Source organism: Megalobrama amblycephala, linkage group LG7 (genome assembly GCF_018812025.1).
Source record: "Megalobrama amblycephala isolate DHTTF-2021 linkage group LG7, ASM1881202v1, whole genome shotgun sequence".
Taxonomy (NCBI): Eukaryota; Metazoa; Chordata; class Actinopteri; order Cypriniformes; family Xenocyprididae; genus Megalobrama; species Megalobrama amblycephala.
The window spans coordinates 50148788-50174381 of NC_063050.1; the positions used below are offsets into that span (position 1 = coordinate 50148788).

Consider the following 25594-nt stretch of genomic DNA (forward strand, 5'->3'; position numbering starts at 1 on the left):
AATGAAAGGAGTTTTAGCTAAAGTTAAAAAAAGTGAAGTAATAATCAAGGACCCCTTTATGAAATGAAAAGCTACACACTCCATCAATTAGGTTGCCTAACATATAACATGCTAGAAAGATAATAATCACTGCAATCATAGACTTTGCCAATTTAAATCCAAAAAGCGACTTTTTTTTTTTTTTTTTTTCCAGTCAGTGTATTTCACAATATTATTTTATTTTGATCAAATAAACGCAGATTTCAAAAACATAAAAAATATATACTTCACCATGAACAGGTCACAGATCTCCAAGTGACTCGGACACTATATTGTGCTACAATTTGAAACTCAATTTAGTGTTCAAACTCATAACAGAAAAAGAAAAAAGCCTGGAATAAGAAGTCTCAAACAGCGCTATACCTGCCATAAGTGCTTAAAAGACTGCACGAGTGGCTCTTTATAGTTGTCACGCTTGTGTAAACAGGAGGCAAAAAGAGCAGAGTGATGGGGAAAAGAGGAGAGCAGAGCATATCTAAATATGTAAAAACATATGCTATTTAATGATTAATTCAGGAGCTGCCTAGCAGCAGACGAGAAGCACTCACCCTCCTGCACATCGCTCTTTTCCCTTTTCTACTATTTGAAAGAGGGTGTTAGTCAATTACACTGAGAATGAACCTGTCTTTACAATAAAGAGAGAGATAAAGAGATCTGTTTCCATTTTTATTCACAGCAGACAAGGACATATACTGGGGAAACTCAAAAAGACTTACAAGTTATACAGACTACTTTTATGATGTATGTTTGTTTATTGTTTTTTTTTTTTGTTTGTTTGGTTTTTTTTTTTGGAGGTATCGTACTGGAGGTCACCATTGCCTTTCATTATATGGAAAGGAGCAGCATGAGCAGTCTGCTAAATATCTGCTTTTGTGATCTACTGAAGAAAGTCCTACGGGTTTTGGAAGACATTTTTGAGCGCATTTATTCCTTTAACTGATCTCACTGTTCAATGCTAATCTATCAGACTGCTAATCTAAACATCGTTAGATCAATTCAAAAAGAACGAGTCTACTAAGGAGTTCTTAATCCAAGCTAGACACTGAGACTGACACTGTATATATGCACAAATAATGCATCAAACCCAGTTTCTAGACAGGGTTGTTTGTGTGCATGTGTTTATGCCAACTGGCAGTCATAAATAACCTCAGGCAGGCTTTCATTTTCTTGTCCTTCTCCAAAGTAATGTCAGCGCATGTGTTGGATTTGCCTCTAATTAAAACATGGTCGTCAAAGAGGTGCCAGCAATTGTTTACCCTTATTGAAATTAGCTGCCCCAGCCTTCCATGGGACTTCCTGTCAGAAGTATAATTATCCAACACAAGTACATTTTGGAAGACATAATTCCAAAGCTATCAAGTTACACTGGCACCTCAATCAAGTCATCCCAAGCAAAAGTTGCCGCTCTGCATTACGATCAGCCTGTTCCATATGTTTTTAATTTCCTCAAAAGTCAAAGTGAAAAGTCCCTTGGTCTCACACTGTTTGAAAGCTAAATGTATGAAATTTCAGAGCACCTTAGAACGATGTGGTATAATCTACCTTTCTTTCTTCTCTTCTGTTTTCATCATGCCATTCCAAACTTCTAACTACTTCTACAATTTCAAAACCAAAACAGTTTAGTTAGTAGTGAATCAACTAGTGAATCAATTAGTTTTATAAATCTAAGTAAACCCTAATGAAATGTAAACAATGGGGTAAAATTGCTTTTGTAAGATCCCTGTATATTTTACTCAGCCAGCATGTTCTAAGAAAAAGTTTGCATATGTACATCGAATGTACAATGTATATGAAATGTGTATTGTACTTGGAAACCAGTAGTCAATCAAAAATATGCTTCAATCTGCTCCTAAAAAGATTTCACAATGCACTTTGCCCGACGACCTCATGATTTGTCTTGGGTAGCACTTTATTTCGATGGTCCACTTTAGTCATTCTAAGTAACTTTGCAACTGCATGACATCTAGCAGTCATTAGAGTGTTAGTAGACTTCTTAAAGGCCCACTGAAGTGCCTGGAAATGTGCAGCATTATTCAATGTGTTGACTTAATTTCCACAGAAATTTGAAGACAGGGCGGGACATATCGGACAGCTCCTCCCCTTTTTAAAATAGCCAATAGCATTTTGTTTATATCACAGCTCGGCCAGAGCTGTTGAGCTTGGTAAAGCCTCAGTTTCCTCCTATTCTCTAACCGTTTCTCCTCCATATTGCTTTAAAATAAAGCATTTTGTGCAGAATTCAAATGGGTCTGATACGTTTTTGACTCGCACATATGATCCACTCTGTGCTTTTGTGTCTCTGGACCGGAGCAGACTGTGCTCACGCTGCAGTGGTTCGTGTGAGACTAACGTGAAACCAGACTTCATTCGCCCCAATGGAAAGCATATTTACACTATCTGAATCGTTCCCTATCCCCTATAGTGCACTATGTGCCATTCACCATGTAGAAAATAGTTAATGTGACCGATTTCAGCCACAGCTTCAGTGTCTATTTATAGTGTAGGGGGCGGGGCTTCAGATTCTAGAGACTATTTGATTGGACAGAAGATCTGATGAGAAGCTGAAATGCAGATTGATGTCTTCAAAATCGTTGATCCATATTGGCGGAAGTGAGAGACTAAGTTTTAAATGCTTATATCTTCTAAATACAAATGTTGTCATTGTTTTAGAGCACACTATCATACAGTATATTATAGAAATGTACTTTTTTTCACCTGGGAGATAACCTTAAGGCCAACATATTCATACTAAAAGATAAAAAACTTCAATTTTGATTTCATGGAGACTTTAATATCTGCTAACTTTATTTTGATGCTCCCCAACAGACTTTCTACTGACTATAAGTAACTTTGCAACTACATTCCAACTTATTTGACTGTAACCATAACCTAGTAGTCTACTATCAGTCTAGTACAGTCTACTACTATCTAATGAGTTAGATGACATGTAGTTGCAAAGTTTCTTTTAGTTAGTACAGTGTCTAAAGTTGACCTTCAAAATAAAGTGTAAAGGCCCATTCACACCAAGAACGATAACTATAAAGATAATGCTAATAATAGCTATATTAGCATCCACACCAGTGGACGATATCATTCTGTTTATTGTAAGCATGCTGCAGTTTTGTCGTCTGTTGCTTTAAATGCTCAAGTTCTTTAAAGCAGGTTGGATTCTGATTGGATGTCAAAGTTTTGGATGTCAATCATCAGCTGGGGAAAAAAATAAAAAAAATCTTTCGGAAAGTGATTCCAATGATATTGTTTCTCTGTGCTGTTATCATTATTGTTGTGGTGTGACTGTGAACTCTGCTATTCTTAGAGTTATATCTTTATAGTTATCACCCTTGTGTGAAGAGACATAAGCTAGGTGATTACTGGGGGGTTAATTACTGGTCTAAGTAAAAAAGCCAACCTCTATGATATTCTGATATCTAAATGTGGCTCATTCTCTCCATTTATTTAGAAGGGAATTCTCAAGGGTGTGCTTGTATTATTGATTAGAGTTTTTCTTTTTTTTTTCTTTTTTTTTTTTTAATGCCCTAACCCTAAGTATAAGCAACACACTCGCTTAGCAAATACTGCTAATTAGTGTTCGATTAACTGGATTGACGGCAACAGATGCACTGAACATCACATCAAGTAGGAGGGTCAGCTGACAGACTTCATTTAAGACTGAGACTCTAATAAGATCACAGGAGGCAGATCAGACGCCACATGTGACAGAAACCAGCATGTGAGACACCAGCCTGCCTTCAAAACCATTAATCGCTTTAATATTTATTGTTCAACTGGATTTGCGTTAATTGACTGGAGTTTAGGATCCTCAAAATCTGGGCAAATCAGAGCTGTCACAGCGTCGGCTGCAGCACAACAGAGAATTTCATTATGTTCTTAATTAAGCTGAAATTCAAAAGCTGTGAGAATGAATGTAAGAACAGAAAGAAGGAGCAATGTCAGTCTGCGAAGAGAAAGCAATAAAAGTAGCAAGGCATGTATGCATGGCTGGAATTGAGAATGAATTTTGTTTAATTTGTGCAAACCTTCCATGTAGAACTGTACATATTCATATGAGCAAAATATCAAGTTCTGGAGGCCTTAAAACATTGCTTGCAGCACATTTACATAAATTAAAGCCTTGATTTTTGATATTGTTCATATTAATATCAATTAAGGCTGCATTTAGTTGATTAAAAATATAATAAAAACGGTAATAATTGTGAAATATTTTTACAATTTAAGATAGCTGTTTTATATTTTATTATATAAAGAAACATGTCTTATTATTATTATCACAGTTGTGCTGCTTCATATTTTAATAATCTAAATTCCATTAAACAATAACAGTGACTTGCAGATTTAATTGTTGTTTTAGGCATAAATGAATTCGTAGAGCAGCAGTTGATTGCTGGTAACATTCTATTTCATTCCAACATTCTAAACAAGATTCCGTTTCTCTGCAGATGGAGATGATTTGCTGTGTCACAGCTCAGGTCACCACAGGCATTCACTTAATAAAATCAGGGTTTCTCGTGGTTTCTCTGCTGTGTTCCAGAGAGGACGCACCTGATGGTGTCTGTTCATGCCAGTTCTTCTCAGCACCAGAATGAATTAGTGATCAGAGCTGTGCGGACATCGCTCTATTCATCTCTAGCCCTTCACCAATCCCTGCTCCCATGACTTGTCATGACTAGTTAATAAAGTAACACTGATTGCATTCACTATACATTCCTATCATCCTAATGTCACTACGTAAGACAAAATTTGAGTTTTATAGTGTCAAAACAGCATATAAAATATTTATATATGATCTATTAATTCTATTGAGGAATGACTTGTCAGCGATGTGTGGCAATAAAAAAAAAAAAAAAAAAAAAAAATTATATATATATATATATATATTTTTTTTTTTTATTATTATTATAATAGTTTATATTTATAACATTTATTTATTTTTTTTTAAATCCTGGGCCACAACAATAATCATTCATTGTAAAATAAATTAAATAAAAATAAACAAATAAAATAATTATTCACATTATTATTATTATTATTATTATTATTATTATTACTATTACTTTAATACACATAATAATAATACTAATAATACTAATAATAATAATCATTAATATTAGGAAAGACAAAGATGAAGATATTTATATTTATATTTAAAATAATATTGTAGTGGCCCAGGTTCCCAAAGAATCAACTACATGGAGATTCGATTGACACTTAAATGGCCAGGGACAGTACATAAACCAGTTACATAAACTGAATACAAAACCAGTTGTTTTGTTGTTCACTTTTGGATCTGACTGTGATTCTTTAAACAGAACTCAAATCCGGTTCTGGTGTTGTTGTCATGCACAAGACCTTCAATGTGTCTCTATTGCTGGTAAGAGTCTCAGAGGATGAGATGTGTGGCAGTATCTCTCTCTCTCACACACACACACACACACACACACACACACACACACACACACACACACACACACAGAGAGAGAGAGAGAGAGAGGGGGATCCACTGAGAGTGAATCTGATTAATTGGTCTGACTGTGTTTGGAAATGTTGTTGTGGCCGCTGCACACCAGGGATAACCAGCACTGACTGGACACTCTCTCTCTCTCTCTCTCTCTCTCTCTCTCTCTCTCTCACACACACACACACACACACACACACACAATGGGTTTTCATTTTTTATGGGGACTTTCCAAAGACATAATGATTTTTATACTGTATATTCTATCCCCAAACCCTAAACCTACGCATTACAGAAAATGTTCCGCATGTTTACATTTTTTTTTAAAAAACATCACTTAGTATGATATAAGCTGACCAAAAAATGTCCCCACAAAGACAAGGATTTCGGATATTGCCATCGTTGTGGGTAGGGTATAACTAAACCACACACGAGCACACAAACACCTCGCTTCAAACACTTCCTGGACCTGACTGCTGGAGTCTCTCACTGTCTCTCATTAATAATACAGCTTCAGCACAGTTTCACCTTGCCAGAAGGAAAGTGTTTCATCACGGTGGGAGGTGCTAAAGGAAGACACAGGGGAGCATAACTGTGTTTGCAGGTGAGTGTGTGTGAGGACACGTACAAGTTCTCCAAAGCACTGGCCGACAGCTTGAATGTCATTGAATGTTCACTATACAAGGTTTAGTTCCCTTATTTTAAGTGTTTAGAGTAATTTCATTTGGTGCTGTAATTTATTTTATGCGAACCTTTCACCCAGCACACGTATTCTCAAATTAGCTGGTATTAAAGAACTACCCTGCAGTATAATCTTCAAAAGTGACACAATGACTAATGATAAAGACTGAATCTAAACACATTGATCGACTACATCAAACATGGTGATGCAAATCTCAGCATCATGTTTAAAGTTTGCATCACTAAGTGAGTGTGTATGAGTGCTTCTTCAGTTACTTAAAGGTCCAGTGTGTAATATTTAGGAGGATCTATTGACAGAAATGCAATATAATATACATAACTATGTTTTCATTGGTGTATAAAGACCTTATATAATGAACCGTTATGTTTTTATTACCTTAGATTGAGCCATTTCTATCTACATACACTGCGTGTCCTTTTACATGTTAAGTCGCCATTTTGCGCCAACATGTTTCTACAGTAGCCCTAAATGGACAAACTGCTCTATAGATTGCATTTCTTTACTATGTTGTTGTTGTTCTTCTTCTTCATTGGTGTTTCAACTTGCATCGTCACTACACTGAATACACACAATGAAGAAGTAGTAGTAGTAGTCGTCTGGTTTATTAAGCAGAGACCGTTCTTTGTTAGAAGTAAGAAGAAACCTCATTGCTTGACTGGCTACTCTCTTCTGTCTCAGACGACGACATCTTTGTCCTGTGTTGGCCACCGTAGCTTCTCTATGTGCTTCAAAATGGAGGGATGAGTGATGAACTGAGCCGTTGGTTGCAATTCGCAACCTCACCACTAGAATGTATACACTGCACCGTTAAATTAGACAGTTATTTAAAGATGGACATGATGGCAAAGTTTAAACCCTTGTTTTAGCTCAGTGCTTGATTGACAGGTAAATAGGTGGTCCTTTGCTGCTGTTCGACTCCATGAGTGTTCGCAGTATGAATGCAATGTCACATGCATTTCCAACCACCTTCAGGTGGTTGAAAATGGACAAACATTAAATGTTTTGGACCCCATTCACACTTGTATTTAGCGTTGTGTGTATCTAGCGCATCTTAAAGGGATAGTTCACCCAAGAATGAAAATTTGCTGTTAATTTACTCACCCTCAGGCCATCTAAGATGTAGGTGACTTTTTTTTTTTTCTTCAGTAGAACAGTAAAGAAGATTTTTAGCTGAAACTGTGGTCCTCGGTGATTCATATAATGGAAGTCAATGGGTGTCGTCACTTTGAGATTCCAAAAAATACATGCAGACAAAACAAAATGAATATTCGCAGCTATGACAATATATTGAGGTCTTAAGCACCGAAATACTGTGGCCCAGAAGTGCACAACACAACGAAATTAAAAAAGCAAACATAAGTTCACAACACAACGGAAATGCTCCTGACCACTTGGGGGCTCTCAGAGCTCAGTAAAATTAGTATTCCTTGCCAATGTTCTATAAAGTCGACAGTCTTACAAAGATATCAATAGGCTTCGATTAGTTTTAAGTATGTAAACATTGTATATCGACATGAAATATTAATTAAAAATCAACTATGTGCACAATAGCTTCATATTTATACTTGTGAATGATTTGATGCGATACCACGAATCATGATGAAGGGAACGTCTGCAAGTTCCACCAAGTCGTTAAAACGATAATTTGTATTCATTACAATGACTTTGTTTAACATTTAAAAACAGACATGTTCAAATTCCAAAGCTTGTTAGTTCCTGTTGGTAAGACTGACAAGCTTTGGAATTTGAATATGTCTGTTTTTAAATGTTATAAGTAATTTTAATGAATACAAATTATACATTTTAACCACTTGGTGGAATTGGCAGACGTTCCCTTCACCATGCACCATGGTAGCACGTCAAATCATTCACAGGTATAAATATAAAGCTATTTTGCACGTAGGTGATTTTTAATTAATATTTCATGTCGATATATGGTGGCTACATACTGTTAAAACTAATTGTGGTATTGATATAACTGCCGACTCTATAGAACATTGGCAAGGAAAACTAACTTTACCGAGCTCTGAGAGCCACCTAGTGGTCGGGAGCATTTTCGTTGTGTTGTGGCTTTATTTCGTTGTGTTGTGGCTTTATTCCATTGTGTTGTGGCTTTATTCCGTTGTGTTGTGGTTTTATTTCGTTGTGTTGTGGCTTTATTCTGTTGTGTTGTGGCTTGATTTCGTTGTGTTGTGGCTTTATTTAGTTGTGATGTGGCTTGATTTCGTTGTGTTGTGGCGCTATTCTGTTGTGTTGTGGCTTGATTTCGTTGTGTTGTGGCTTGATTTCGTTGTGTTGTGGCTTTATTTCGTTGTGTTGTGGCTCTATTTCATTGTGTTGTGGCTTGATTTCGTTGTGTTGTGGCTTGATTTCGTTGTGTTGTGGCTCTATTCCGTTGTGTTGTGGCTTTATTTCGTTGTGTTGTGGCTTGATTTCGTTGTGTTGTGGCTTTATTCCGTTGTGTTGTGGCTCTATTTCGTTGTGTTGTGGCTTTATTCCCTTGTGTTGTGGCTTGATTTCGTTGTGTTGTGGCTTGATTTAGTTGTGTTGTGGCTCTATTTCGTTGTGTTGTGGCTTTATTTCGTTGTGTTGTGGCTTTATTTCGTTGTGTTGTGGCTCTATTTCGTTGTGTTGTGGCTTTATTCCTTTGTGTTGTGGCTTGATTTCGTTGTGTTGTGGCTTTATTTAGTTGTGTTGTGGCTTGATTTCGTTGTGTTGTGGCTTGATTTCGTTGTGTTGTGGCTTGATTTCGTTGTGTTGTGGCTTTATTCCTTTGTGTTGTGGCTTGATTTCGTTGTGTTGTGGCTTTATTTAGTTGTGATGTGGCTTTATTTCGTTGTGTTGTGGCTTGATTTCGTTGTGTTGTGCTTTATTCCGTTGTGTTGTGGCTTGATTTCGTTGTGTTGTGGCTTGATTTCGTTGTGTTGTGGCTCTATTTCGTTGTGATGTGGCTTTATTTAGTTGTGTTGTGGCTTGATTTCGTTGTGTTGTGGCTCTATTCCGTTGTGTTGTGGCTTTATTCCTTTGTGTTGTGGCTTGATTTCGTTGTGTTGTGGCTTTATTTAGTTGTGTTGTGGCTTGATTTCGTTGTGTTGTGGCTTTATTTCATTGTGTTGTGGCTTGATTTCGTTGTGTTGTGGCTTTATTTCGTTGTGTTGTGGCTTGATTTCGTTGTGTTGTGGCTCTATTTCATTGTGTTGTGGCTTTATTTCATTGTGTTGTGGCTCTATTTCATTGTGTTGTGGCTTTATTTCGTTGTGTTGTGGCTCTATTTCGTTTTGTTGTGGCTCTATTTCGTTGTGTTGTGGCTTGATTTCGTTGTGTTGTGGCTTTATTTCGTTGTGTTGTGGCTCTATTCCGTTGTGTTGTGGCTTTATTCCTTGTGTTGTGGCTCGATTTTCGTTGTGTTGTGGCTCTATTCCGTTTTGTTGTGGCTTTATTCCTTTGTGTTGTGGCTTGATTTCGTTGTGTTGTGGCTTTATTTAGTTGTGATGTGGCTTTATTTCATTGTGTTGTGGCTTGATTTCGTTGTGTTGTGCTTTATTCCGTTGTGTTGTGGCTTGATTTCGTTGTGTTGTGGCTTGATTTCGTTGTGTTGTGGCTTTATTCCTTTGTGTTGTGGCTTGATTTCGTTGTGTTGTGCTTTATTCCGTTGTGTTGTGGCTTGATTTCGTTGTGTTGTGGCTTGATTTCGTTGTGTTGTGGCTTTATTCCTTTGTGTTGTGGCTCGATTTCGTTGTGTTGTGGCTCTATTCCGTTTGTTGTGGCTTTATTCCTTTGTGTTGTGGCTTGATTTCGTTGTGTTGTGGCTTTATTTAGTTGTGATGTGGCTTTATTTCATTGTGTTGTGGCTTGATTTCGTTGTGTTGTGCTTTATTCCGTTGTGTTGTGGCTTGATTTCGTTGTGTTGTGGCTTGATTTCGTTGTGTTGTGGCTTTATTCCTTTGTGTTGTGGCTTGATTTCGTTGTGTTGTGGCTCTATTTCGTTGTGATGTGGCTTTATTTAGTTGTGTTGTGGCTTGATTTCGTTGTGTTGTGGCTTGATTTTGTTGTGTTGTGGCTTTATTTCGTTGTGTTGTGGCTTTATTTCGTTGTGTTGTGGCTCTATTCCGTTGTGTTGTGGCTTTATTCCTTTGTGTTGTGGCTCTATTTCGTTGTGTTGTGGCTCTATTTCGTTGTGTTGTGGCTGTATTCCGTTGTGTTGTGGCTTTATTTCGTTGTGTTGTGGCTTTATTTCATTGTGTTGTGGCTTTATTTCGTTGTGTTGTGGCTTTATTCCTTTGTGTTGTGGCTTGATTTCTTTGTGTTGTGGCTCTATTTCGTTGTGTTGTGGCTTTATTCCTTTGTGTTGTGGCTTGATTTCTTTGTGTTGTGGCTTTATTTAGTTGTGTTGTGGCTTGATTTCGTTGTGTTGTGGCTTATTTCGTTGTGTTGTGGCTTTATTTCGTTGTGTTGTGGCTCTATTTCGTTGTGTTGTGGCTTTATTTCGTTGTGTTGTGGCTTGATTTCGTTGTGTTGTGGCTTTATTTCGTTGTGTTGTGGCTCTATTTCGTTGTGTTGTGGCTTTATTCCGTTGTGTTGTGAACTTATGTTTGATTTTTTAATTTCGTTATGTTGTGCACTACTGGGCCACCGTACCGAAACAATCGATCTATGCAAGAATCTGAACAAAGAATCTGAAAAAAAAAGTCACCTACATCTTGGATGGCCTGAGGCATGAGTAAAAAAACAGCAAATTTTCATTTTTGAGTGAACTATCCCTTTAACACCAAGTGTAAATGGGGCCTAAAACAGATCCAGTTATGTTGTTCACACTGGTGCTCTGAATTGTATTTGGATTTAAACCTGGCTTTTAGTGAGAATGGATTTTAAAGCAAAATGAACACTAATTAGCATAAAAGTAGAGCAAAAACGTCGTCTTTTGTGCTTGCACAGAGCCTTTACTCTGCACGCTTGCCTAACTTTTTACTCCTCTTTCACTAAAACACATTTCCGTCTGCTCTCCCCTCTAATCCAATTTCTTACTATTGTAAGTGAACAGCACATCAAACTCCCTACTGAGGGCATAAAGCACAGTCATGATGGTTTCTCAGAACATACTTTTGAAGAGCCAGTAATCCAAGGTCACACATCATCACCCCCACCTCCTCACAGAGAATTTTATGTGCCTTTAAACTCAGGGAAACAGCAGAGATATTTCTGCTGCAAAGTGACGGCTGTGCTATCACTGTCACCTGGAGTGCACACTTTTACAGACAAACACACACATGGGTCTGCCTAATAAGCCCTAATAAGAGTGTGATAATTTAACATTTTACTATTTTAAATATTAAGCACAAAAGCAATGCATTTAACAAGAAGCACACAACCATTTCATCTGTTAGTGGTAAGATAGTAATTTCACCCAAAAATGAACATCTGTCATCATTGTGCCAATTTATTATTATATACATGTGTAATGGTACTGCAAAAATTACAAACAGGAAAATACCTTAATAACCAAAATTGAAATTACTTTAAAAATATGAATTAAATAAATAATAATTAAAAAAAAAAAAAAAAAATATATATATATATATATATATATATATATATATATATATATATATATATATATATAAAACAAATAAAAATGACAAATATAGAAAATTAAAATAAAAAATAAAAATGACAACGGCACATACGTTTACAAAAGCAAACTATAATAACATTAATACTGAAAATCGAAAAATAAAAGCAATTTTAATATAATACTATAAAAGCATATAAATAATTCTAAAATAACACTGTAACATGTTATACTAGCACTGTATTTGTCCAAAATACCATGCTATTACATATACAAGAAATCATGAAAACACAGTGAATTTTTATTTATTTAGTTAGTTAGTGTTTTCAGCATCTGCCATCTTGGATTAAAAAGTTCAAAAACTTGCTGCAATGCATTCTAGAATTGCCTTATCCTTAATGCAATGAAATTCTCCTTCAGAAACATGGTAATTTTATTAGTTATATAGTTATTAGTAGCATAATTTTGAGAAGCAAGCATGTGATGCCAAATCATGCCATCTAGGTAGGGAGCTCATTAAGGTTTGGAAAAGAGCCACAGTTTTGGTGATACTGTGTTCTCATCCTCCGTTTCTCTCCTCTGGAATTCCCTCTCTCCCTAATCACTTCACACAGCTGCCACTTTTAAACACACGCTCATTTATTACAGGTCACCAACACAAAAGGAGACATTTAAAAGGACAAAGAGGCTCAGCCGGTGCGGCGCATGAAGATCATCATACACAGTATACCGAGCGAGACAGGAATGTCTCACTAACTGATCCTGTCTAATAAACATACATCACTGGAGCGCAGGATGAGTTACAGACACTGAACAATATGAGCAATATTAAAAGGAACATTTGTCTTAGCAAGCTAAACACTGTGGTATTTTGGTTAAAACTATGCATACATTTTTGTGATGCTGAGATGGAGAGGACACAAAAACATCCACAGGCATTTTTACTCTGAGGGGAATATTGGTTGTGGTAAACCTCATGTGCTGACAGTTTGATTCATTTACTTCCTCTGTCTAGCTGGAACACAGATCAGTGAGCTAAAATACTCGTCCTCGCTCACAATAGTTCTCTTTTGCGCTAAAGGGAAAAATCTATAAAATGAACTATTGGCTCTCATGCCCTAGTGTGCTCCATGTCATCTTAGTGTAAAACAATTGTTTGAAAATTAGAAATGTTGCCTTGGCAACTAATGAAAATAAAATAAATTGAAGCTAAATAGGAATATTAAAGTATTATTATTTTCTAAATTCTGTACCATTGATGTCAGGGTGCTCCAGGGTTTCTCCATAACACCGCAGAATTGCCATGGAATGGAAAAGTAATCCACCAACACTGGTCATGTGATGATAAAAAAAAATGCTGAACTGAGCTCTCTTTCACATCTTCTTGCGCTTGAACGGACATATTCACACCAAATTAAGACAAAAAATGCCGGTCTCGGTGAGTATCCTAGTAAACATAGTCTGTTAGGTGAACATAAATCTTAAATCTTAAGTGAATGTAAACAGTTAAGAAATAAAACGCAAGTGTATCAGTATATTTGATCTGTGCAGCTCTTAAAGTGACAGCAGCCTAATAAACCTGCTGCAGTCTGTCATTAATAATAATCAAACAACAAAGGACAAAGAAAAAAAAATCACCCACTGCTCCTGAAAGAATAACTTTTGTAACTTTAATAAGGATTAATCTAGATTTAATTTATACAATAAAGCGTTGATGACGTTGAGCCGTTGGGAGAGAAAGAATGCTCTGATTGGCTGTTCAGTTTAGTGAATGAGTCACAAGAATAATAGCAAAAGAGTGAGCAAACAAGTCAAGGTGGTACAGACAGATTTTACGTCATGTACCTGAGTGTTCCTGGGCGAATGCATGATATTAACGTGAGCCGAGTCGAATATAGAAAGTGATCAGCATGAATGATATTCAAAACGGTAAGCCCACGCTGCTTTGCTTACTGTTAAGCTAGCATCTAATTGCTATTTAAATTATTGCAAAGAACTGCTACTTTTAGCCTACATGGTAAATAGAACATAATTTGCAAAAAAAAATGCACTTAAATTATTCTTTTTTTTTTCTTTTTTTTTCTTTTTTCTTTTTGCATGTAGATACAGTGAAAATGAATAGTAGTTCAATAACTTATTTTTCTGCCAGTTTTCACCTCTGATATTGTAACAGTGATAAGAATTAAACTTGTATTGACTCGGAAACATGCGGATGGTTTTTGGGTGCTGTTGCCATGGTGAATCGTAATATTGGAGCTTCATAGATCATGGCTTTTCATAGTGCATGCTTAACTCAGAGTCAACCTACTTAGAGTTGACTGAACTAACTCAATCCAGCTGCTCTGAAAACAGAAATCTAAGAGTTTCCCATGCATCTCAAGTTTTAACTCAGAGTTGGTTGAACCTCCTTATTGAAACGGGCCCCAGAAATGCATTTATTTTCAATAAAAATGAAAATAATGTTCTATAAAAGTGGAAATAAACATCCTAACGACTATTTAATAATATTAAAATTATTTATAGGGTAGGGTTATGTGAAGGTGTTGGGAAGGTTTTTATTCTCCCAATAAGGCAGCATCCATTAAATAATTTAAATAAATATATTCATTTACAATCTATGATATTATTGCTGTACATCCTGTTAATGTACAAAAATACTGAGGTGCAAATAGTCAATATAAAGTATAGTTAGCATTTAATTACCATTTACTCTTATTGCAAAGAACTGACACTTTTACATGCTGTAAATAGGATCTATCACTATTTTGTCAAGTGTAGATAGCATATTGCTAAGAAAATGCTATTGTCACTTGGTGTAAATAGCATTTAATTGCCGCTGCATTTGATTTGTTCTTATATTATTGGTCTATGATCTAAAGCAAACAAATCGCAATGCATAGCAAGCAATATTGAATCACAATACTTGTAGAATCGCAATTCATATCATGAATCAGGAGATAGGTGTATCGTTCCAGACCTACTAAATGACTAATAAAAAATAAAAAAATGGGATGAATTATGGGTTTTAATTAAAATGTGTCCTTTTTCATCTCCAGTTTACTATATTCAAACAATAGTACCTTCAAAATAAAACAAAAATAAAGGAGTATGTGAAACAACAAAGAATCTCACTTACTGGCGGTTGGCAATATCCAATCTGATGTCATCACAGTACTTGTTTGTAAGGGTAAGTTCAGACATGTTGATCGATTACACCTGAAAAGTGTGATGAAACAAGTGGTGCTTGTAGCATGAACAACAAAAGACCCTCATCTCAGACTTAGGAAACTTACAAACATGTTCAAAATTTCAAACAAGACCTTTATTGTGTCATTCCATCAAATAGAATTACAACAGGGATGAGATGCATCTCTTGGAATAGCCCCAAAACAAACAAAATAACAAGGCAAAGGAAAAAAAGAACAAAACAAATCTAGCTACATCTCCAATGGCTGTTGGAAAGCAAATCAAATTTTCATAATATCAGCATGGTACGTTTAGGACCAAATTTGCACAGTCACAACGTCTTATTTGCTATATGACACTCTGACATAAATAATGACAAATGTCCATTACAGTTTATAAAACATATGAAGAGTTTCTCCCTGGCCACAATACGGTCACACTCTCACTGAGAGCAGGATACATTTCAGACAAAAGTATTTTCTGTCACAGTACATTTAAAAAAACAAAATTCTCCATTGGAGATCAGTAGTTTATTTGAATTTGTATCGTGCCCTCCATTATCTGTAATATTGCCTTCTAGAATATATCAATCGTGCCATTAAATTCATTAACTGATGAATTAAATACAACAACATATTTTCAATACATGGATGGCTCAGTAGTGAATATTCAAATCTGTTTCACATATGTACAGCGATTGACGATTGAATCACTTCATGGGCATGTCCATCGATGCTTTTGTGCCGTTGAGGAAGGCACTTATTTCCCGTTAGCTCAAAAAGCGGTATGGCTGCCACATGTGCTCTTTCTCTGCCTGTATCAGATTTGTTAGTTCCTATATATATACGAGTACAAAATTGGGGGAAATGGGTAAGAGCTTTAAAAAACATGAAGAAGAAAATGACTGAAAATAAACAGTATCCAACCAGTGTAGTCCATTGATAAATCCACTACGGTAAAACAGAATGCACCATTTTACGATCCACAACGTTGTCTCATTCACATATAAGAGTTACCCCAATTCTCTCGTAGGCGCTCCTAAATCCATGTCCATCAGTTGAAAACAGAAGAGAAAGTAGCTTACGGCATCAACAGCAACAATACATGATGACCAGAAAGTGGTCAAAAAGACAGTTGGTTTATGACACCAGAAATAAAGTGTCCGTTTCCTTCCGTAAAACCACAGGAGCAAGTGTTTTTCCTTACCATCGGGTACTCTACCATTTTGTCAAGTTGGACACCAGTTTCCATTTAGTCACTGCGAACTTCCTAACTGTAGGAGAATCAGTCAGAGGTGAAAATTAAAGGGATAGTTCACCCAAAAATTTCAATTCTGTCATCGTTACACACTCTCATGTCATTCCAAATGTAAACCCTCCCGTTTGACTGCAATCTCTAGCGTTAGTCACTAAAGCGCCTCTTGAGTTCAGGGGAGTGAGGTTTACACGCACAGCTCTTACTAGCCTATGTCTGTTACACTCACCCACCTGAACCTCACTCCCATCCGAGTCATGGCACCAATGTAACCCCTCCTGTTTAAACCACCCACTCTGTGCGGGACTCGAACCCGGGTCGCAGGTATGGGAGTCGGGCGCTCTAACAAGGAGGCTAAAGACTAATAAGACTTTCATTCATCTTCGAAACACAAATGAAAATATTTTTTTATGAAATCTGAGAGATTTCTTTCCCTCCATTAAAAGTACATTACAACAAAACTTTGATTTTGTTCAGTTTAGCTAAAATTCAATAACACTTCCCATTCAAAAAATGAAAAGAAACAATTTTGTTTAAATAGTATTTTTGCTTGACACCAGAGTGTTGATGTGCAGAACACATTTACTGATTGCATACATTATTGTGGGTTTTAATTTTATTATGTGTGTTTTTTGTTTGTTTTGTTTTGTTTTGTTTGTTTTTGTGTGTGTGTACATAGCAGAAAAGATGATGCATATTTTAAAAAGACTTTACAATAGACATTAAAGTCTTTCAGAGTTGCTTTATTTATAGCAAGAAAACTAAATTAATCATTAACATGTTTTAGTTTTATCTTTAGTGATTACGCTTTTGTTTATGGTAAAATGAAGTTGTACAGAGGCAATATATATATGAATGTAAGTTTTTGACTTTGGGAAAAGGAATGTTTTTGATTAATATTAAATTAAAATTTACAGTTTGAAACAAACTATAAATATAATTTGAGAAACTAATACATTTGGCTGTAACAAATTAGAGTTTTTGTTTGTTTGTTTATTTGTTTAAAGTGTAATGGACTTTGGAGGGACAGAAATCTCCAACAGTCTTTGGGTTTGCAGCGAAAAGAGAGTGAGTAAATGATGACAATTTTAATTTTTGGTGAACTATCCCTTTAAGGGATATTCATCTGGTTACATTCTGATTTGCTGGAATAGAAAAGATGGAATAGCTTTTGGAATAGTTTTGAGGCACTTTGCTTGGTCGGTTTTCCTTTTAAAGTCCAATAAGTCTCCTTCCTGAATTCCTCTGGCAGAAACACTGAAGTTGGGAGTTTTCCTGTACTTCAGTAATTCCAGTTTAACGTATGGTGCTGGTAGAAGAATCTGGCTAACTAAAACGACTGTGATGTTACACCACTGTATTCCTGTGGCGGTACGGTGGAGGTGGCAGAACCGCTCTCTTGTTTAACTCGGAAAGATACTCAGGGTTGTCAGCCACGGCGATGCGACTTCGGATGCTGTGCCTATAGAGATGTTTGCTTTTGCACACTTGCGTTGGGTCTTGAGGGTTTTGTTGGGTCACCTTGGGCGGTAGACTATGTTGCCAGTAGTCAGGATTATCAAAATTCTTCTTCGACTTCCTGTCGACCATTACAGTCCCAGTATGACCCGTTTGAAGCATGTTACCTGGGTAGACAAGGTGGCCGGGAAGGCCGGATATACTTTTACTTGTGACTGCAGATTTCACCACTTGAGCCGGATGGGTAGACGAGCCGGACTGACTTGCCAGACAAGGTGGGATCTGTTGGCTGACGATGGAGATTTGGGTTAATAAGGAAGGATTGCCAGACATGCTGGAGGAATTGGATTCAGCACCGTAGGGGGGCTGGGAATGCTGGCCATTTTGGCTCATTGATCTCGTTTGGGGGGGCTGAACAGGTGGAACGGCGAAATGAACATGTGTTCCCTGGCCGTGGTGGTGGGCTTTCCCAGTTTGTGTGGAGAGGATAACGTGGCTGCTTGCGGTGCTGGCTGCTGTAGTCATCTGTAGTGGGATGGAAGCTCCATTTTTTCTCATAATCTCCTGGTTCATCCCACTAGTGTTGTTGTATGTGTTGAGGTAAAGGGGTTCGTTGATATACTCATCCTCACTTTTGGGTTTCCTATCAGGAGTGCTGTGGTAACCCGGGTTGTCCAGTGCATTAATATTTCCATTTTTCCGTTGGTTTACAAAAGGATTCTCCTCGACAGGACTAAGATGGTCTGTGGATACAAAAGATAATATGTAAAAAGCATTATAAAATACTCTGTATAGGATCATTTCCATTCAGTAGGATTTGACACCAAATGCGGGTGGATTTCAGCAGTGGCGTGTAACGCAGTCACTCCTACTAGCCACTTTTGTGGGTTGAATTTTAAATATAATATATACATTTTTCAATTGTATTCTTTTAAAAAGGCATCTGAAATAATGAACTAAGTGCAACGTAGTGTCAAAAATATAGATTTGTTTTATACATATCCATACTGAAATATCTGAAACACTTCTAATACTCATTTTCAGCAGAATACATACACGATACACGTGTCTTTCTCTCTCTCTCTCATCTCTCAGACAGTGAGTTGACACACAAACCCGCCTCCCCTCGCTCATGTGTTTCATTTGGTCTAGATTCCCACAGATTTTGTTCTCACACCCAAAGTGCGCCACATAAAGCCACCTCTCAGTACGAAATTGAGTTATTTTTTACTGCTTATTGTGCTTAAACAGTCAAATACACACAAAATAATGTCAAAATGCTGGTCTTGGTGAGTATTCACGTAAGTGAAGTCTTAAAGTGACAGCAGCCTAATGTACCTGCTGCCAAATTATGAGATGATATTAAAAATATCTGTATGGAAGTTTTTCCCATGGTACTGATGTCAAAATTGTGTCCAGTGAACATGCTGAGAGGAAAACCACTAGCCACAGTGGCTGGTAAGCCAAAAATGTCATATCAAGCCCTGAAAACCAGTGTTATTTTAGTATTATTATATACTATTATAGTATTTATTAATATTTTGAATTACGCATTTTGGATCATGTACAAACCCGATTCCAAAAAAGTTGGGACACTGTACAAATTGTGAATAAAAAAGGAATGCAATCATTTTCAAATCTCATAAACTTATATTTTATTCACAATAGAATATAGATAACATATCAAATGTTGAAAGTGAGACATTTTGAAATGTCATGCCAAATATTGGCTCATTTTGGATTTCACGAGAGCTACACATTCCAAAAAAGTTGGGACAGGTAGCAATAAGAGGCCGGAAAAGTTAAATGTACATAAAAGGAACAGCTGGAGGACCAATTTGCAACTTATTAGGTCAATTGGTCAACATGATTGGTATAAAAAGAGCCTCTCAGAGTGGCAGTGTCTCTCAGAAGTCAAGATGGGCAGAGGATCACCAATTCCCCCAATGCTGCGGCGAAAAATAGTGGAGCAATATCAGAAAGGAGTTTCTCAGAAAAAAAATGCAAAGAGTTTGAAGTTATCATCATCTACAGTGCATAATATCATCCAAAGATTCAGAGAATCTGGAACAATCTCTGTGTGTAAGGGTCAAGGCCGGAAAACCATACTGGATGCCCGTGATCTTCGGGCCCTTAGACGGCACTGCATCACATACAGGAATGCTACTGTAATGGAAATCACAACATGGGCTCAGGAATACTTCCAGAAAACATTGTCGGTGAACACAATCCACCGTGCCATTCGCCGTTGCCGGCTAAAACTCTATAGGTCAAAAAAGAAGCCATATCTAAACATGATCCAGAATCGCAGGCGTTTTCTCTGGGCCAAGGCTCATTTAAAATGGACTGTGGCAAAGTGGAAAACTGTTCTGTGGTCAGACGAATCAAAATTTGAAGTTCTTTTTGGAAAACTGGGACGCCATGTCATCCGGACTAAAGAGGACAAGGACAACCCAAGTTGTTATCAGCGCTCAGTTCAGAAGCCTACATCTCTGATGGTATGGGGTTGCATGAGTGCGTGTGGCATGGGCAGCTTACACATCTGGAAAGGCACCATCAATGCTGAAAGGTATATCCAAGATCTAGAACAACATATGCTCCCATCCAGACGTCGTCTCTTTCAGGGAAGACATTGCATTTTCCAACATGACAATGCCAGACCACATACTGCATCAATTACAACATCATGGCTGCGTAGAACAAGGATCCGGGTACTGAAATGGCCAGCCTGCAGTCCAGATCTTTCACCAATAGAAAACATTTGGGGCATCATAAAGAGGAAGATGCGACAAAGAAGACCTACGGCAGTTGAACAACTAGAAGCCTGTATTAGACAAGACGTTTGCAGACTGATATAAAAAGAAGAGGGGATGCCACACAGTGGTAAACATGGCCTTGTCCCAACTTTTTTGAGATGTGTTGATGCCATGAAATTTAAAATCAACTTATTTTTCCCTCAGTTTAAACATTTGATATGTCATCTATGTTGTATTCTGAATAAAATATTGAAATTTGAAACTTCCACATCATTGCATTCTGTTTTTGTTCACAATTTGTACAGTCCCAACTTTTTTGGAATCGGGTTTGTAAAACACCTAATTCAACATAAATCACCTTTAACTGAGTAACTTGCAACACATATAACAGTGCATGTACAAACAAAGACAATTTTGAGTGATATTAGATACAGAACTATTGAAGAAAAACATTTTTAGAGACAAGAGGAGACTCAAAACATTTTACAAACATTAAAAGGAATGCTGTGGCCTACATCTGTATGAGTCTCGTGACCTACATTTTACAATTCATTGCATTCTTGTGTGTTATTGTTGAGGAAATGAATGAGAATGAATGAGCTGATTAAATTACTGTTCTCATGATAAATATGCAGCATAATAAATGAGTGAGCGTCTCTAGTATTTCCAGAAGAGAACATCAGTTTTAGTTTATTCTGAATATGCTGATCACATGTACGCAGGAATATTCAAACAGTTGTGGAGCATGTGAACATCTTTTTTTCAGAATAAAGGCTAAAAAAAAAAAAAAAAAAATTTGAACAGTAATACTGTCTTCTTCTTAAATAACTTAAGCTATAATTAGTTTCTTTGTGTTAGTAACATATAGCCTCCTGGCTGTAGTTTAACTACTGATACTAGCATAAAAACAATAAAAAACAAAGTACTTGTTGTTAACCACCCACAATTCATTGGCACTCTTCAGTTTGAGGCCTCTGAGGTGAAGGATGAGACCATTAACTGCTGCCAAAATTTGTAATGGAGGAACTCAGAATCTATTGATTCATCATCCTACTCAACCCACCACACTGGATTAATGTTTTACTCCAGACACCCTTTTATTTTAAACTATCTTAGGTTGAAATGGAGCGATTGTGATATTATCGACCAGAGAATGTGTAATAAAAGACTTTCAGAGGTGATTTACACCAAACTAATTCATGTATACCCAGAAGCGCCGTGCACATACCCCCTCATGCTTTTGAGCCAAGTGGATTTTGAATGCAACTCTTCAAAAAGACATCAAATATTTCATTTGGTTTTACCTGAGGCTGACTTGTTCATTGGGCTCATGTAACCATCTTCATCTGTGGTCTTTGGACCCCTCTCTCCAAAAAAGACAGTCGGGTCTGCACTGTAGCGCTGGCCGTCACAGTCGTCTCCTGAGCCAGACATGGGCTGTTTCTTCAAGCTCCCATTACAGTGTTGTTCCTCAAGAACATCGAGACCCGCACCTTGTGTGCTTACAGGGACGAAGACGCCACTCGCTGAACCAGAAGTGTCATGGGAACAAGCTCCCATCCCGCCTTCTGGGCTTCTGTCACGACACCTCAGCTGCGTCTATATAGGGGGTACGAAAAAAAATAAAGGCGAATCATCCTTCTGCCTCCATGCCTCATACAATCATTGAGGTGTCTACATTTTTAGTCTAATGATAATACTGCTCAATTAAAGAAAAAAAGGCGGTTGAAAATTGCAAGGGTGTCACTACTAGTAAAAGAATATACTAAAAGAAAAGAGGACAAGTTAGGCTGCAAAGATGTGTTTTTGTCCCTCTCATGTCATCCAAATGCAAGTGGTTTTGATTCAGGACTACTGGAACCCTGAACAAAATCAATGGGAATGATAGGAAGTTCCATTAAAGGCAAAACATGTAATTTCAGGGACAAACAGAATTGCAAAAATAGTGATTACTTCCAAAATAAGGGTCAACGTTCGGCTGGTTAGAATGAGAGTTAATGAGTAGAATGAAAGCCAAAATGTTTTTTCCCCTCAGTGATTCAGTAATAATTCCTCTACAGCTCCACTTTATGTTTTCCATCTGCACAACTGCGCTCCCTTAAGCAAAGATGGTCGGCTAAACAACTTCCATTGAGATGAATGAAAGTGCTTCATGGATAGATAGCTATTATATTTGAAAAAAAGATCTATGATTTTTGTTTCTCTGCCATTACAGTTTTTCTCAGTCGCTTTGGCACATTTCTCAGATCAAAAATACTTGTTCAACCACCACATCATCTAGTCACTTTTGCACATCATAAAAGCAGTTTCTCATTCTTTTGAACAAATTGCAAACGCTTTAGTACATTCAAGCAATTAATTATGTACAGTTATGTGCTATTTCCTACATTATCAATTGCTAGTGTCATGTTGCTCAAAATGTGTTATATGGTTCTCTGTTGAATAATCTTACCCCTCAAATATCTAGTCATTAGTTCATCGCACAAGTCATTAAATGCAAAATGGTTGACCTAGTTATCATAATGTCAAGTATATCATCTATACATTTGTAAATGTGTCCTGAATTGATTAATTTTGCAGGTGAATCCTGAATTTCACTAATGTATTCAGGGAAATGTAAAGCATTAGATCAACCAATGACACAACCAGTTCTCTAAAGCAGCTAAAAGATGCATGCTCAAAGTCATGAATCTTCAACTGGAAAGCATATATAGACAGAGCACAACATAAGAGTTTCAGTTTCTGATAATGGAAGAACAGGGTCAACAGCTGGGAAGAAGAAGAAGAGTAAGGATGTGTGGTAGAAGGATAGGGAGGCAAAACAGAGGAAGAGGTAGATAAGGCAAAGGGCGTAATAATAATTTAATTCAGCAAGGAGTCAAGAGCACATTAAATTAGTCAAAAGTAAGAGTAAAGACATTTATAATATTACAAACGATTTCTGTTTCAAATAAATGCTGTTCATTTGTACTTTCTGTCATCAAATAATCCTAAAAAATGTATCATGGTTTCCACTAAAACAAAAAATAAGAACCGTTAGTCATACTCGAAGACCAATTATAAGTGATATAAATAATAATTTATACTGTATTTTTACTGTATTCAATACAAGATAATCCTCATCACATTCAAAGCACTTAATTGTCTTGCCTCCTTGTATATTTCATTATCTTTTATCAGTTTGGCAGATGATTTATCCAAAGTGATTTACACTTCATTCAAGGTAGACATTTAATCAGTTCATGAAAGGAGTTGAAAAGAAAGCAAAGAGCTGTTCTTACCCTACTGGCATCCATCGGTTGTCTTGATGTGTAAGAAGAGGTAGAGATATTGAAGGTCTGAGGAACCAGGTACTCCTCAGCGTCCATCAGGTCATCCAGCTCCTCCTCATCTAGAAGACTCTGGAAGAACTTACTGTGGTTGGGACTGGGCAGCTTCATGCGATCGTCCCCCTGAGAGGAGAAATGACACTATCACTCTCTGCAATCACCTTGAGTTTAATGGGTGGTGTAGGACAAAAGTATTGATTTTCAAGGTGAGATGTAATACAAAAATAACTGTATTCTCACCTGTATGACGAGGTATCTCTGAGGGTCTCGTGCCATGCGGCTGAACTCTGCAGCGAGTTCTTTAAACCGAGGCCGACTATCAGCATCAATCATCCAGCCTGGAGGTGAAGACAGAAAAGAAAAAAAAAAAAGACAGTAGTAACTACATTTGTCAATTAAACCGTTTTTATGGACACTGCAATGCAGTTTCTCAAATTAAGCTTAGATAGAATGATAGATAGAACCATAAATAGATAGAACGACAGAACGATAGACAGACATACAGACAAATAGATAGATAGATAGATAGATAGATAGATAGATAGATAGATAGATAGATAGATAGATAGATAGATAGATAGATAGATAGATAGATAGAACAGACAGACAGACAGACAGAACGATAGATAACGATAGAACAATAGATAGGCAGAAAGATAGATAGAACGATTGAACGATTGAACGATAGAACAATAGAACGATAGATAGATAGATAGATAGATAGATAGATAGATAGATAGATAGATAGATAGAACAATAGATAGGCAGAACGACAGACATAACGATAGAATGATGGATAGAATGACAGATAGAAAGATATAAGGATAGATAGATATATAGATAGATAGATAGATAGATAGAACGACAGACAGACAGAACGATAGATAGATAGACAGAACGATAGATAATGATAGATAACGATAGAACAATAGATAGGCAGAACGATAGACAGAACAATAGAACGATAGACAGAACGATTGAACGATAGAACAATAGATAGATAGATAGATAGATAGAACGACAGACAGACAGAACAATAGATAGATAGATAGATAGATAGAACAGACAGACAGACAGAACGATCGATAGAACAATAGATAGATAGATAGATAGATAGATAGATAGACAGAACGATAGATAACGATAGATAAAGATAGAACGATAGAACGATAGATAGATAGATAGATAGATAGATAGATAGATAGATAGATAGATAGACAGAATGATAGATAGAACGATAGAACAATAGATAGAACGATAGAACAATAGATAGATAGATAGATAGATAGACAGAACGATAGATAACGATAGATAATGATATATAACGATAGATAGATAGATAGATAGATAGATAGATAGATAGATAGATAGACAGAACGATCGATAGAACAATAGATAGATAGATAGATAGATAGATAGATAGATAGATAGATAGATAGATAGACAGACAGGCAGACAGACAGACAGACAGAATGATAGATAGAACGATAGAACAATAGATAGAACGATAGAACAATAGATAGATAGATAGATAGATAGATAGGCAGAACGACAGACAGAACGATAGAACAATAGATAGAATGATATAAGGATAGATAGATAGATTGATAGAACGACAGGCAGAACGATAGATAGATAGATAGATAGATAGATAGATAGATAGATAGATAGATAGATAGAACGATAGAACGATAGATAGATAGATAGAATAGATAGATAGATAGATAGATAGATAGATAGATAGATAGATAGAACGATAGATAACGATAGATAACGATAGAACGATAGATAGATAGATAGATAGATAGATAGATAGATAGATAGATA

At 36.7% G+C, this 25594-nt stretch overlaps 1 protein-coding gene across 2 annotated transcripts in view; it reads right to left on the minus strand.

Moving 5' to 3' along the window:
- Positions 1 to 15084: 15084 nt before the first annotated feature.
- erbb4a (erb-b2 receptor tyrosine kinase 4a) overlaps positions 15085 to 25594 on the minus strand; it is a 206351-nt gene continuing 195841 nt past the window's right edge. For both annotated transcript variants that reach the window (XM_048197983.1, XM_048197982.1), the window contains exons 24-27: positions 24008 to 24105; positions 23720 to 23890; positions 21743 to 22037; positions 15085 to 18425 (exon numbers count right to left, since the gene is read on the minus strand). In XM_048197983.1, the coding sequence (XP_048053940.1) occupies positions 17572 to 18425; positions 21743 to 22037; positions 23720 to 23890; positions 24008 to 24105 (1418 nt within the window). In that variant the 3' untranslated portion in view covers positions 15085 to 17571. The remainder of the gene's footprint in view (positions 18426 to 21742; positions 22038 to 23719; positions 23891 to 24007; positions 24106 to 25594) is intronic.